Raw genomic sequence first — 16,055 nt, 5'->3', positions numbered from 1 at the left:
AAGAGAAAAGGAAAGGAAAGGAAAGGAAAGGAAAGGAAAGGAAAGGAAAGGAAAGGAAAGGAAAGGAAAGGAAAGGAAAGGAAAGGAAAGGAAAGGAATCCCATCTGTAGTCCTCACCAACACTAGTCTTTCTCCTAGGTAGCATGTGGTTGCAAGTGATGGAAAAGGAAAACACGAGTTCTTTTGAAGGCTTCATCCTGGTGGGCTTCTCTGACCGTCCTCACCTAGAACTCATCCTCTTTGTGGTAGTTCTCTCCTTTTATCTGCTCACTCTTCTTGGCAACGTGACCATCATCTTGCTTTCAGCTCTGGATTCCCGGCTGCACACACCCATGTATTTCTTTCTGGCCAACCTTTCATTCCTGGATATGTGTTTCACCACGGGCTCCATCCCACAGATGCTCTACAACCTCTGGGGTCCAGACAAGACCATCAGCTATGTGGGTTGTGCTATCCAGCTGTACTTTGTCTTAGCCTTGGGAGGGGTAGAGTGTGTCCTCCTGGCTGTTATGGCATATGACCGCTATGCGGCTGTCTGCAAGCCCCTACACTATACCGTCATCATGCACCCTCGTCTCTGCGGGCAGCTGGCTTCAGTGGCATGGTTGAGCGGCTTTGGCAATTCTCTCATCATGGCACCCCAGACGTTGATGTTGCCCCGCTGTGGACACAGGCGGGTGGACCACTTTCTCTGTGAGATGCCGGCCCTGATTGGCATGGCCTGTGTGGACACTATGGCCTTGGAAGCACTGGCTTTTGCGTTGGCGATTTTTATCATCTTGGCACCGCTCATCCTCATTCTTATCTCCTATGGTTACATTGCCCGAGCAGTGCTTAGGATCAAGTCAGCTGCTGGGCGACGGAAAGCCTTCAACACCTGCAGCTCCCACTTAATCGTTGTCTCTCTCTTCTACGGTACCATCATATACATGTACCTGCAGCCGGCAAACACTTACTCCCAAGACCAGGGCAAGTTTCTCACTCTTTTCTACACCATTGTCACTCCTAGTGTTAACCCCCTGATCTACACTCTGAGAAACAAAGATGTCAAAGAGGCCGTAAAGAAAGTGCTAGGGAAGGGGAGCATAGAAGTATAGCAAGGGATGAACACATTTGGGTATTGTCTTTTTACCCACCTTCTTTATATGCTATCAGACCTAGGAATGGTCTAGGATTACAGAAGAGAGGATAGGTTGAGAGAATATGATACTCCTCTTACATTGAAAACCATTGTGTCCTTTCAAGTTCCTCCAACTTAGCATTCATCATCACAGGATTCTAACCTGTGTACAACAATCTATCCCTGCAAAATATCAGCTGGGAATGGTGTTACCACTTTTAAAAACTCACAATGACTGCTAGTGGGCCCTTAATAAATATGAAAAGAACGATCTTAGAACTAATACAGAAGAAACACTTGTTTTTTTTCTTCCTAGAAAATTCAGATGTGCATTTCTAGTGCCAAATGCCTATCCAAGAGCCAAAACAAATGGTTCAATTACCTAGCTTTAACATCTTCAACACCAAAATTGACTCACAGAGCCTGTCTGTTTTGAGTCACATACATAATTGACCTTAATGATTCATGTTTGCCTTTCAAGCAAGAAAAGCTAAAGGAGAACACATGCAAAGCAAGATTAAGAGGAGAAAGATTTTGTTAATATTTAACCCATCGATGCTAAGAGAAGACAGAGGGATCTTCTTGCTTCAAACATTTGGTTTCATTTCCCTACTCTTCCCATACATTATGAAAATGCCTTGAATAGAGAAAGAAAGAAATAAGACAAGTTGCGGGGATTATTGTAATCCCTGTGACTGGTTATTCTCTGAATATTGATCTGTTCATGTTTACAATGCTGACAACAGTGCCTCCCCCTGCTGTCATAGAAATTATTTTGAGCCGTTGACACTGTAGCTGTGTAAGTATCCACATTGGGATCTCTTGTTTGAACACTGGATGCCCAGCTGTTGGTACTGTGTGGAAAAGTTGTGGAACACTGTGGGACATGGTACTTCACTAATGGAAGTGGGTCACTGAGAGCTGGCCCACCTTACTTTCTTGTCTGCATTCTGCTTCCTGTTCCACTGACATCTGAAGCTGTGAGGAGCCCCATCTGCACACCCCTGCACCATGATATTGCTGCCAGGGGTTCTTCTCCGTGCTCGAGTATTAATCCCTTTTAAACTACAAGACAGACCCGTCTTAAGTCACTGTTTTATTTAAATTGGCAGCAAGGTCATACTATGTTGCAAGGAAAAACTTGAAAGACAAAGTAGATATTTCTATAGATACACAAACTTGGCAAGCCCTTTAAGGCAACTCCAGATAAATTAGTTTCCCATGAGACTTATTTTGTTTTACCTCATTCTTATTTAAATCTTTAATATTGTAATAGGTTATAAGGAATAAGGTGAGAACTCACTTACTAACATTCCCAGAGTTTATAGAATATTTTACAAAGAATACTACTTAGGTATAAAGAAGGATAAATTTAAAAATACCTTGATTGTCCTGTCCTCTTATGAGCATTGTAGAATGTCATTCAAAATAAAACATAGAAAATATTTTATCTTATGCTCTATGAGTCCTTTCATGTAATATCTGTTAGGATATTACCTGAGTCATTCTTACCAATTACTATTTTAAGAAGATTGGCATTTGGCTCAAAATGATCCTCAGGATTCTGTCACTATGTATAGTTTTGTATATTACTTTGCTCTGCTCTTAAACATCCCCCTAGAGAAATGAAAGTTAGCCTGCATGCCTCTGAGTGCTTGTGTCTACAATCCCTTTGACTCTGAACTCTTAGAATTGTCAGAAATAGTTTGTTAAATGTTTATCACATTATTCTCCTTCTCATCCTGATGGGAGAGGCACAGGCCCTGATACCAAGTTCTAGATACCAGAACAAAACATTGAAATGGTGCACACATCATCACTGCATTGACTTTCCATCCTTCAATAGAGAGAAAAGATGAACAAATAAGGGGAACCCCTCTGGAGTAACATCTGTGCACATGTAAGCATGGCAGATCATGGCACAGTTAGGACTAGGGAAGGGCTGCATTTCTCAAGACCACAGAAAATGTACCCCAGCCAAGATCTGTGTGATAAAGATGAGGAAGCAACAGGTCAGATGTCCCATGAGAGGAGAGTGTTCCCAGCAGAGGGAGCAATGTGTGCAACCTTTAGATCAGGATGATGGATGGAAAGAAGCCAAAAATAATGATGGAGAAAGTAGGAAAGGAGCAGGAGCAGGGGCCGTCATGGAAAGGAAGGTGTTTGCAGATGGGAAATGTGAGCCATGCTGTCAAGTGGAGCTAAAGGACCAAGTGGGGTGTGACCTAAAACCAACCACTAGATTTAGTCCCATGAGACCCTAGCAAACCAGCAAAAGCAGAGTGATTGCATGAACTCTGACTGGGGAATGTGTATAAGGCAGAAGGGAAATACCTAAGAGCCAGTCAATTAATGTGAATCATCGGTAGATGAAAACTGAAAAGTCAAGAAAAAAAAATCCCCTATGAAAGAGCTAAAGAAAGGACCCAAGGAGCTGAAGGGGTTTGCAGCCACATAGAAGGAACAACAGTATGAACTAACCAGTACCCCCAGAGCTCCCAGGGACTAAACCACCAACCAAAGAAAACATATGGTGGGACTCATGGCTCTAGCTGCATATGTAGCAGAGGATGATCTTGTGGGACATCAATGACAGGAGAGGCCCTTGGTCTTGTGAAGGTTCGATGCCCCAGTGTAGGGGAGTCCCAGGACAGGGGAGCGAGAGCGGGTGGGTTAGTGAGCAGGGGCAGGGGGATAGAATAGGGAGGTTTTCAGAGGGGAAATGAGGAAAGGGGATAAAATTTGAAATGTAAATAAAGAAAATATCTAATAAAATTTTATTTAAAAATAGAGGAAAGGAAAGCATAAGCTGTTCCCTACCAAAAAAAAACATAAAAAAAAAAATTGAAACAACCAAAAAAAAAAAAAAAAAAAAAAAAGGCATAGGAAAAGACTTTCTGAATGGGGCTATATTTATTCAGGAACAAAGTCAACAGTTGACAAGTAATAGCTCATATTGATTTTAATTGGATATTTATTCTGTTTACATTTCAACTGTTATCCCCCTTCCTGGTTTCCCCTCTGCAAACCCATTATCCCATCCCCCCTTACCCTGCTTCTATGAGGGTGCTCCCCCACCCACCTACCCACTCCAGTCTCGCCTCACCACCCTAGAATTCCTCTACACTGGGGCATCAAGCCTTCACAGGACCAAGGGCCACCCCTCTCATTGATGTCAGATAAGACCCATTCAGCTCCTTTAGTCCTCCCTCTAATTCCTCCACTGGGGTCCCTGTGCTCAGTCCAATGGTTGGCTGCAAGCATCCACATCTGTATTGGGCAAGATCTGGCAGAGCCTCTCGGGAGACAGCTGTATCAGGATCCTGCTAGCAAGCACGTCTTGACATCTGCTCTAGTATCTGGGTTTGATGTCTGCATGTGGGATGAATCCCCAGGTGGGACAGTCTCTGGATGCCATTTCCTTCAATCTCTGTTCTACTCTTTGTCCCTGTATTTCCTTTAGATAGGAACAATTCTGGGTTAAAATTTTGGAGATGGGTGGGTGGCCCCATTCCTCAACAGGGGAGCCATGCCTAACCTCCGCATATGGTCTCCACAGGTTCTCCCTCCTCTTCCTGGGGTATTTCAGCTAATGTCATCCCCATGGGGTCCTCGGAGGCTCTTGCTTTCCTGGCATCTGGGACTTTCTGGTTGCTACCCCGAGTTCCCCATCCCCCATTGCTATATACCTCTGTTCAATTTCCTGACCCTCTGTACATCTCCTCCATCTTTTCCTATACCTAAATCTGTCCCTCTCCCCCCTTCCTCCCAAGTCCCTCCCACCCTCTACTTTCCTTGATTATTTTGTTCCCCCTTCTAAGAAGGACTGAAGCAACCACTCTTTGCTCTTCCTTCTTGAGCTTCATGTGGTCTGTGAGTTGTTTCATGGGTATTCCATGCTCTGCCTAATACCCACTTATCAGTGAGTAAATACCACTTGTGTTCTTTTGTGACTGAGTTACCTCACTCGGTATGATATTTTCTAGATCCATCAATTTCCCTAAGAATTTCGTAAAGTCATTGTTTTTAATAGCTGAGTAGTATTCCATTGTATAAATTTACCACATTTTCTGTATCCATTCCTCTGTTGAGGGACATCTGGATTCTTTCCAGCTTCTGGCTATTATAAATAAGGCTTCTATGAACATAGTGGAGCATATGTCCTTATTACATGTTGGAGCATCTTCTGGGTATAAGCCCAGGCATCTTATAGCTGAGATCTCAGGTAGTACTAGGTTCAATTTTCTGATATACCAGCTTGCAATCCCACCAGCAATGAAGGAGTGTTCCTCTTTCTCCACACCCTCACCAGCATCTGCTGTCATCTGAGTTTTTGACCATTCTGACTGGTGCAAGGTGGATTTTCAGTGTTTTTTTGATTTGCATTTCCCTGATGACTAAGGATGTCAAACACTTTTTTAGATGCTTCTCTGCCATTCAAGTTTCCTCAGTTGAGAATTCTCTGTTTAGCCAGCCCTGTTCTCCATTTTTTGATAGGGCTACTTGGTTCTCTGGAGTCTAAGTTCTTGAATTTTTTTGTATATATTGGATATTAGCCCTCTATCAGATTTAGGATTGGTAAAGATCTTTCCCCAAACTGTTGACTGACAGTATCCTTTGCCTTACAGAAGCTTTGCAATTTTATGAGGTCCTATTTGCTGATTCTTGATCTTAGATAAGCCATTGGTGTTCTGTTCAGGAACTTTTCCCCTGTGCCCATGTGTTTGAGGCTTTTCCCCACTTTCTCTTCTATTAGTTTCAGTGTATCTGGATTTATGTGGAGGTCTTTGATCCAGTTGGACTTGAGCTTTGAACAAGGAGATAAGAATGGATCAATGTGCATTCTTCTACATGCTGACTGCCAGTTGAGCCAGAACCATTTGTTGAAAATGCTTTTTTCCACTGGGTGTTTTTAGGTCCTTTGTCAAAAATCAAGTGAACATAGGTGTGTGGGTTCATTTCTGGGCCTTCAATTCTGTTCCATTGATCTACCTGCCTGTCTCTGTACCAATATCATACAGAGGTTTTTTTTTTGTTTGTTTTTGTTTTTTGTTTTAGGGTTTTTTGTTTTGTTTTTTTTGTTTGCTTGTTTTACCACTATTGCTCTGTAATACAGTTTGAGGTTAGGGATGGTGATTCCCCCAGAAGTTCTTTTATTGTTGAGAATAGTTTTTGCTATCCTGGGTTTTTTTGTTATTCCATATGAATTTGCAGATTGCTCTTTCAAACTCTGTGAAGAATCGAGTTGTAATTTTGATGAGGATTGCATTGAATCTGTAGATTGCTTTCGGCAAGATGGCCATTTTTATTATATTAATCCTGCCAATCCATGAGCATAGGATATCTTTCCATCTTCTGAGAGCTTCTTCAATTTCTTTCTTCAGAGACTTGAAGTTCTTATCATACAGATCTTTCACTTGCTTGGTTAGAGTCACACCAAGGTATGTAATATTATTTGTGACTATTGTGAAGGGTGTCATTTCCCTAATTTCTTTCTCAGCATGTCTATCCTTTTGAGTAGAGGAAGGCTACTGATTTGTTTGAGTTAATTTTATATTTAGCCACTTTGCTGAAGTTGTTTATCAGGTTTAGAAGTTCTCTGATGGAATGCTTGGGGTCACTTAAGTATACTATCATAGCATCTGCAAATAGTGATATTTTGATTTCTTCCTTTCCAATTTGTATCCTTTTGACCTCCTTTTGTTGTCTACTTGCTCTAGCTAGAACTCAAGTACTATATTGAATACATAGGGAGAGAGTAGACAGCCTTGTCTAGTCCCTGATTTTAGTGGGATTGCTTCAAGTTTCTCTCTATTTACTTTGATGTTGGCTACTGGTCTGCTGTATATTGCTTTTACTATGATTAGGTGTGGGCCTTGAATTCCTGATCTTTCCAAGACTTTTAACATGAGGGGTTGTTGAATTTTGTCAAATGCTTTTTCAGCATCTAATGAAATGATCATATGGTTGTTTTTCTTTGAGTTTGTTTATGTACTGGATTAAATTGATGGATTTCCATATATTAGACCATCCCTGCATTCTTAGGATGAAGCCTACTTGATCATGGTGAATGAACGTTTTGATGTGTTCTTGGATTTTGTTTATGAGAATTTTATTGAGTATTTTGTGTCAATATTTATAAGGGAAATTGGTATGAAGTTCTCTTTCTTTGTTGGGTCTTTGTGTGGTTTTGGTATCAGTGTAACTACAGCTTCATAGAATGAATTGGGTAGTATTGCTTCTGTTTCTATTTTATGGAATAATTTGAAGAGTATTGGCATTAGGTCTTCTTTGAAGGTCTGATAAAATTCTTCACTAAACTCATCTGGTCCTGGTTTTTTGTTTGTTTGTTTGTTTTTTTGTTTTTGTTTTTTGTTGGAAGACTTTTGATGATTGCTTTTAGGGGTTATAGAACTGTTTAGATGGTTTATCGGATACTGATTTAACTTTGGTAGCTGGTATCTGTATAAAAAATTGTCCATTCCATCCAGATTTTTCAGTTTTGTGGAGTATAGGATTTTGTAGTAGGATCTGATAATTTTTTTAAAATTTCCTCGGTTTCTGTTGTTATGTCTCCCTTTCATTTCAGATTTTGTAAATTTGGATATTGTCTCTGTGCTCTCTGGTTAGTCTGGCTAAGGGTTTATCTATCTTGTTGGTTTTCTCAAAGAACCAGCTCCTGGTTTTGTTGATTCTTTGTGTAGTTCTTTTTGTTTCTATTTGGTTGAATTCTGCTCCGAGTTTGTTTCCTGCCATCTACTCCTCTTGGGTATATTTGCTTCCTTTTGCTTTCAGGTGTGCTGTCAAGCTGCTAGTATAAGCTCTCTTCAATTTCCTTTTGGAGAGCCTTGGAGCTATGAGTTTTTCTCTTGCCATTGCTTTTATTGTGTCTCATAAATTTGAGTATGTTGTGGCTTCATTTTCATTGAATTCTAAAAAGTCTTTAATTTCTTTCTTTATTTTTTCCTTGACCAAGTTATCATTGAGTGCGGTGTTGTTCAGCTTTCATGTATATGTGGGCTTTCTGTTGTTTTTGTTGTTATTGAAGACCAGCCTAACTCCTTGGTAATCTGATAGGATGTATGGGATTATTGCAATCTTCTTATATCTGTTGAGGCCTGTTTTGTGACTGATTATATGGTCAATTTTGAAGAAGGTACCATGGGGTGCTAAGAAGAAGGTATATTTTATGAGCTGTTGGGGCATGTGAAGAGCTCGTGAACATGCTCAGGGGCACAGATGGAAACTGGAAGGATCCTGTCCCTGGCTGTTCCTCAGTTCTTGTGTCCTGATGGCTCTGGGTGGGTCCCTCAGAGCAGAAGTGGTGGTCTTACCTGTGCTCTCAGGTGTGTCAGCATTCCTGGGAGTCCAGGTCTCTCCTGGCAGGATTTGAGTTTGGAGAGCTTGGCACAGAGTCAGTTCCGGGGCACAGATGGAAACCAGAAGTTTGATTTTATTTTTAAACTCTGCAGATTCATTTCCAAGTCTAGGCCCTTAAAAACTAGATCTCTGAACATTTAAGAACTATTATATTGCTGGCTGTGGTGGGGAGGGTACAGTAGAGCTAATCCTGGAAGTGTGGCCATGGGAGAGCAGGAGAGCTAACACTACCTCTTACTAGCCACACCCAAGGCACATGTGCAGGAGAATTGCCACTCTCCTTCACCAGAACTGTGTGGAAGAGCTGGTCCCCAGTGGCCCTGGCCCTCACAGGCTGCCTCACGAGTGTGATCTGGCTACATCCCTCACAAGACTAGTGCATGAGAGCTGGCCCCTGTGGTGTGGGACAGGAGAGCTGGCAGGCTGACCACCTCACATGCATACCACCCAGTCCCAGCCCAGGGCTTTGAGTTGGCACACCCCAACATCTTCTCTGTCTATGAGCTGCTAGAGGACAGGAAGGAAAGACTGTATTTGCACAGAATTCTGCAGTTGATAGAGGAGCAGGTCATTGCCCAGTGAGGTCAGAGAGATGGTTTGTTTGTTTCTCTTTTATTTTCTACTACTCATTTTTATTTATTGGGAGGATTACAAAAGTAGAGGGCAGATATGGAAGGACTGGGAAATATGTATGATGTGAAATTCCCAAAGATTCTATTACAATTATATAAAAACTCACAGTTAAAATTTCTGACCCAGAACTGTTCCTGTCTAAAAGAGCTGCAGGGACAAAAATGGAGAAGAGACTGAAATAAAGGTGGTTCATTATCTGGCCCAACTTGGAATCCATCTCATGGGAGGGCACCAAGGCCTGACACTATTACTGATGCTATGATGTGCTTATAGACAGGACGATGGCATGGCTGTCCTCTGAGAGGCTCTACCAGCAGCTGGCTGAGACAGAAGCAAATACTTATACCCAACCATTGAACTGAAGTCAGGGCCCCAGAGAAGAGTTAGGGGAAGGATTGAAGAAGCTGAAAGGAGAGTGACCCCATAGGAAGATTAGCAGTCTCTACTTATCCAGACCCAAGGAAGTTCCCAGAGACTGAGCCACCAACCAGAAGCCTATACAGGCCTGTCGGAGGCCCCTGGTACAAATATAGTAGAGGTCTGTCTGGTTAGGCATCAGTGGGAGAAGATGTGCTTAATCCTTGAGAGACGTGAGGCCCCAGAAAAAGGGGAAGTTGGGTGGTGGTGGGGAGCACCCTCTCAGAGACAAGGGGGAGAAGGAATAGGATGAGAAACTGTAAAAATGGGAGACCATGAAAGGGAGGCAACGATAGGAATGTAAATAAAGTAATAAAAATTGAAAAAAAAAACCTATTACTGTTGTTACCATGGGGTGGGGAGAACCTATTAAAATTTAAAAAGTTATTCATCCTTCTCCATTCTGCAAACTAAAGACTTGTTAACATTTGGTTCTTCTTTAAAAAGTCTGTTTCTGGGGGTGCATGTGTAGTTTACATATTGAATGCTTACCTATGATGCAGGAAGCCCTGGTTCGACCCCAGCACCACATCAAATGGTCAGGCTGTTGTGCGACTGTACTCTCAGCATAGAAGGTGTCCAGACAGGAGGATTACAAGTTCAAGATCAACTTCTAACTAATTTAAGGCTGAATACATTAATAAACATCCACAATTTATTTTACTCATCTAGTTATTGCAAGGACTTACCAAGAAAATCCACCTTCCTGAGGCCAACTTCTTCCTCCTTCTTCCTTCCTCAGAGTAAGCACAGACAATAGTTTGGAGAGTTAAAATATTATTGACTAGTTTTATTGGGATGAGTCCAAGTTTTTCTCTTTTTGCTTAAAATCTGCTCCATCCACAGACATAGACCTCTGTTTCCTTCAGATGGTCCCAGTAAGTATCCAAGAATTCTTTTCTTTTCTCTACACTAATACAATCCTGAATGGGAGTAAAATACTTAAGATTATATTTAGATCATTTACTTCATAAATGACATTGTGCTGTTTTTTCTTCTATCACATTATTTTCGTACTTAACAATATCACACTTGAGTCCTTCTGGTTTCTAATGATTATAACTTGATCCATTCCCTGTGGAGGGGAGAGAGAGAGATCTTCCCTCCACACTTTGTTATTACAAACGTTGCTTCAATAAAATGCTTGCTTTAGTCCATCTTTACAGGTCAGAAATTCATTTTACAAGTTAGATTTCCATGAGCGAAAATTGCTAGAGTAACAGATATACTTGTTAAACATTTTTTTTTCTATTCACTTCTAGAAGGCCAGTAAGCAACGTTTTGTGAGTACTCATTTCTCCTTCAGTGGCATTGGTGACATGAGGCACTGCTGACTGCTTTTCCTTATGTGACAGATGACTTTCCATTGTTACTTACTATACTTACTATAGATAATATTATAGAAGATAATATATTAGAGAAGGGCTAACAATATTATCTATAGTTTCTGGAGTAATAAGACAGGCATACTTTATTTTTCTCATACCCATTCATTTGAAAAAGTAATATGAGGCTATATATAAAATATATCTTAATTAGAGGAGATTATTGGAAATATAAATAAAATTTTTAAGTTTTTAATAACTGTATAAAATGCATTGAGCAGAGAAAGAGAGCTTAACTAAGCAAAACCTATGAAAGAAAATAATTATTTAGATATGTGGGAAGCTGGGCATGGTGGCACACGCCTTTAATCCCAGCACTTGGGAGGCAGAGGCAGGCAGATTTCTGAGTTTGAGGCCAGCCTGGTCTACAGAGTGAGTTCCAGGACAGCCAGAGCTACAGAGAAACCCTGTCTCGAAAAACAAAAAAACAAACAAACAAAAAAAGATATGTGGAAAGCAAAAGTATCCCTTGATGAATTAAGGTAATAAAGACATTTCCATAGGACATTCAGTGTTCATTGTATAAGCATTGATCTTAAATCCAATTTTAGAACAAATGCAGTTTTCTGTGAGTTTGCAGAATTCTCTTGGCTTCTTTACAAGAGGAAACAAATTCCTACCTTGATGCCACAAAATTGAATCTTTACTGCAGTAGAAGTATTTCAGTCCCTATTGTCATTCCCTTTTGTCTTGGACACAAGTGAGGAGAAGGTCCCCAGGGAAAGAGTATTGCAGAACAGACGTGAGAGAAAGATGAAAGGCCAAGTCACACAGAACTCCCACTGGGTATCGCCCTTGGTTATAACAAGCGTTGCTGTCCTCCTGGACAGACCAGAGCACAGAGAGCTCTTGGGGAATCTCCCTCCAGTCACTCACTGTGCAGTCTTGGTGGGGAGGATTCTGAAACCAGACTCTCAATGCCCATTCTGCAACACAATGAAAACACATGCTCCAGTTGCCTGCAAGACTTTCTTATTCTCTTGTTTTCTGATTTACTCCTGAAGGAAGATCATTCATAGCTTGTTACTGAACAGTAGAATGAGGGGGTGGAGAACCCTTCATCACACCAGGTTGATGTTGAAGAGCTTATGAAGATGTTATTGGAGCGGCATACTTTTAAAGCATCCATTTTTTTTATTTCAAAGTTCCTTGTACTAGCAAACAGACACAAGCCATGGGGTCCCAAGGCTCCAAGTGGGGTATGTAGAATTCTTTCTTAAAATGTTGTGTAAAACATACTAGAAAAAGAGAAACTGAAATTAGGGGCTTGGCTATGTGACATACAGATTGCTTACTATCACAGCATAGGAAATTTTGACTCAGTCTTAATTTCTTTCTTACATTTACTTTTCTCACAGTGGGTGTCTGGGGGCATGCATTGGTCCTCTACTGGAAAACAAATTTAGGAGCTGAGCAGCCTTAGCTCTCGCCTGATTGCTGCCTGCAGCTTATAACCCAGCATCTGGGAACCTTTAAAATTAGAGTTGCCCACAACCTGACCTTTGCACAAATGGAGAAAACACAGCCAACTTTAGTACTTTTTAAGATGAATTATGAGGTCAAGTGAAAAAAAATTACTCTTGTCATTTATCCTTACACTCCAGCTGGTAAAGAAAAGTTCAATCTAGGATTTTTAACAGTTTGCCTATTGGGAGTGTTGAGAAATGTTGTCTGCAAATGCTGTAAATGGAACTCCAGTTGGGAGTAAGGAGTGGGTTATGAGTCCTTTCAGGCTCTCAGCTCAGAGAGTGGACCCCATTAGTAACCGGGTAGATGATAGCCAGCCCACCTCTATGCTAGAATTTCAGAAACACAGGGTTCTGAGTTTGCTTCAGCTGTCAACACAGCCTTTTATTTCCACACACTGAAGATACTAACAATTCAAGATATGTAAACTTTCTCAATGCAAAAGGATACTTCAGTTATTTAAACAATCTCCTTTTATTATCTATTATTTATTTAATGTATATGAGTACACTATAGGTGTCTTCAGACACATCAGAAAAGGACATCAGTCTCCACTACAGATGGTTGTGAGCTACCACGTGGTTGCTAGGAATTGAACTCAGGACCTCTAGAAGAGCAGTTAGTGCTCTTAACCACTGAGCCATCTCTCCAGCCCCAACAATCTCCTTTTCATAATGGATTTTTATCAGGATGACAAAATGTTTGCAGAATGGAAAGACATGATCCTAAAGTGAGAAAAGTTCAGCGTAATAACATAGAGGCTCTGTAATCTCCCCTCCACTCTGCATTGTCTTCAGCCGTTACTTTTATGTCTCTCTGTCCTTTGACTTTTCTCTCTTCAGTGTCCTAACTACTGAGGATCATGGGGAGATATTATTTGCACTGGCAAATGCCACCACACACAGTATGTTCAGAATTACAGAAGAAAGCTCATTCCTTTTGTAATTATGGAAAGTTATATGGGTAAGAAGTTAATTATCTTATTTTCAACCACAGCTTGAGAGTCTGATTGGGACTGAATTCTAGCAAAAAATTGCCACATTGAAGACTAGCCTGGAAAGCCCACTGACCCAACACGTATGTCCTTATAATGAGACACCTTCTGCATAATATTTGAGACTATGTCACTCTTCAATAGTATTGTTAGGGAGAATCTACAGCCTTTCATCTAAACATCTCTCCTTACCCATTCATTCATTCTGCTTCAGAATTCTTACCAGTGCAATATTTTCTTTCCTTCCTTCCTTTTTACCTTCTCTCATCTCTCCCTTGCTTTTCTATTTTCTTTTTAGTTTCATATTCCATTTTTATTTTCTTAATTTTTAGTTTTTTATTTTTTTTTTATATTCAGATACTAGCCACCTGTAAAATGTATATCCAGAAACAAAACAAAATAATCCTATTCCTTAGGCTGCTTCATCATTGGAATGTTGGTGTCCTTTCCTATATAGAAGCCTTTTAGTTTCATGAGGTCACATTTATTAGTTGTCCATGTTAACATCTGTGCCATCAAGGTCCTGTTCAGTAAGTCCTTTCCTATGCCAATGAGTTCAAGGCTATTCCTTACTTTCTCCTCTATCAGAGTCAGAACATCATGTCTCATGTTGAAGTCTTTGGTCCTGTTGAAGCTGAGATTTGTACAGGGTGAAAGATAAAGATCAAGCTTCATTCTATATATAGCTATCCAGTTAGACCAGCATTATTGGTGGAAGATGCTATATTTCCTCCAGTGTGTATTATTGTTCTCTTTATCAAAAATTAGGTGGTAGTAAGAGTGTGAGTGTATGTGTGGGTTCTTAATTCTATTCTATTGATCAACATGTCTGTTTTATGCCAATGTCATGCTCTTCTTATTATAGCTCTGTCGTATAACTTGGAATTTGGATGTTTTTGACAAAGACAGTAAAAAAAAATTTGGTCAGGGTTATGAATGAATATTCTTGCTAATAGCTAGGTAAGAATTACTACAAACAAAAATTAACCAATAGCAAAAAATCAAAGAACAAACATTATAAATGCATCCAAGTCAGGAATTTACTTTTTAAAATTTAGCTTTCAGTTTAGAGGTGTGGGCATAGGCACAGAAACTTTAGAATTATTTAAGTAACTGGCTTAATTGTAATTGAACTGCTTGATTTTTGTGTGTAACAATACCAGTTGCATAAATGTTTTCAAATGTGTGGTAGAATGAGAATATGCAATGATAACAGTTAAAAAAATATGTGGTTTTAAACAACTGGAAAAACTAATAAATACATATTAAATATACTTATGTTAAACATAGTGTAAATTGATTTTATGAATTTTTTTCAGGAAGCCATATGCTAAAACATTAATCATGAGTTGGGCAAAGGAGAGCATCACAGAGTTTGTTCTTTTAGGTTTCTCTGATCAACCATGGCTGGAGTTTCCACTCTTTCTGGTCTTCTTGACATCTTACATAGTGACCATCTTTGGAAATCTCAACATTATTCTGGTGTCCCATTTGGATCCTAAACTCCACACTCCCATGTACTTCTTCTTGGCTAATCTGTCAGTCATAGATCTTTGTTACATCACATGCACAGTCCCACAAATGCTGGTAAACTTACGCAGCATTAGGAAAGTAATAAGTTTTGGTGGCTGTGTGGTTCAGCTTTTCATGTTTCTGGCATTGGGGGCTACCGAGTGTGTTCTGCTGCCAGTCATGTCCTTCGACAGGTTTGTAGCCATATGTCGGCCTCTCCATTACTCAGTCATCATGCACCAGAGGCTCTGCTTTCAGTTGGCGGCTATATCCTGGATCATTGGCTTTGGAAACTCCGTGTGGCTGTCCATTCTAACTCTCCAGTTGCCACGCTGTGGCCACTATGTCATAGACCACTTTCTCTGTGAAGTGCCTGCACTGCTCAAGTTGTCCTGTGCTGATGTAACAGCAAATGAAGCTGAACTATTCTTTGTGAGTGTGTTCTTCCACCTAACACCTCTCTCTCTCATCCTTACATCATATGCATTTATAGCCCGTGCCATCTTGAAAATCCAATCTGCCGAAGGTCGTCAAAAGGCGTTTGGGACCTGTAGCTCCCATCTAATAGTGGTATCACTGTTTTATGGTACAGCTCTCTCCGTGTACCTTCTACCACAATCACCACACTCCAAGAACAGGAGAAAGATGGTGCCACTTTTCTATGGAATTATTGCCCCCATGCTGAACCCCCTTATCTATACACTTAGGAACAAAGAGGTAAAGGACGCCTTTAAAAGGTTGATCAAGAGAGTCTTCTTAAGCAAAAACTAAGAGATGTGGAAAAGATAAGCTAAAAGACACTCCCCGGGCTGCCCTCCTCTTCCTATTATGCCGATGGAGAAATGGAGTCCTTTGACTGCACTGTGGCACGTTTTGCTCCAGTGGTTTAAACTCATCCCAGGGCTCTGACCCTTCCCTAGTAATAATAAAGGAGTTTAGAGTGTTGTTGAAAACACTGAACTAGCCTTATTCCTGAGCCTAGTTCTTTAAGTCATCTTATAAACAGGACATTCTAACCTCATTGCTGCATGTAAGAAGAGATGGAACATCTTTCTGTCACTGCTCATCAGGAGAAAGCTCTCTTGGCAGCTTGCCTAGCTCCTTCACATGCTATATGGAAAAGGAATAGGTATAGTGAACAGCTGTC

The 16,055-nt window shown here is 40.6% G+C and overlaps 2 protein-coding genes across 2 annotated transcripts; both read left to right on the top strand.

The window, feature by feature from the left end:
* The first annotated feature begins 143 nt into the window (after window positions 1–143).
* LOC110308643 (putative olfactory receptor 2W6) lies at window positions 144–1,097 on the top strand. Its single transcript, XM_021181064.1, has one exon. The coding sequence runs from the start codon at window positions 144–146 to the stop codon at window positions 1,095–1,097; it is 954 nt and encodes a 317-aa protein (XP_021036723.1).
* Window positions 1,098–14,740: 13,643 nt separating this feature from the next.
* On the top strand, window positions 14,741–15,679 carry LOC110308649 (olfactory receptor 11). Its single transcript, XM_021181070.1, has one exon. The coding sequence runs from the start codon at window positions 14,741–14,743 to the stop codon at window positions 15,677–15,679; it is 939 nt and encodes a 312-aa protein (XP_021036729.1).
* The last annotated feature ends 376 nt before the right edge of the window (window positions 15,680–16,055 follow it).

The sequence above is a fragment of the Mus caroli genome, chromosome 13, assembly GCF_900094665.2.
Source record: "Mus caroli chromosome 13, CAROLI_EIJ_v1.1, whole genome shotgun sequence".
Lineage (NCBI taxonomy): Eukaryota > Metazoa > Chordata > Mammalia > Rodentia > Muridae > Mus > Mus caroli.
Note: the sequence above shows the minus strand (reverse complement) of the source record. Positions and strands in the feature narration are given on the sequence as shown.

Bases quoted from the DNA above. Each gene is read 5' to 3' on its own strand.
- LOC110308649 (XM_021181070.1), top strand. From the start codon at position 14,741: ATGAGTTGGGCAAAGGAGAGCATCACAGAGTTTGTTCTTTTAGGTTTC.
- LOC110308643 (XM_021181064.1), top strand. From the start codon at position 144: ATGTGGTTGCAAGTGATGGAAAAGGAAAACACGAGTTCTTTTGAAGGC.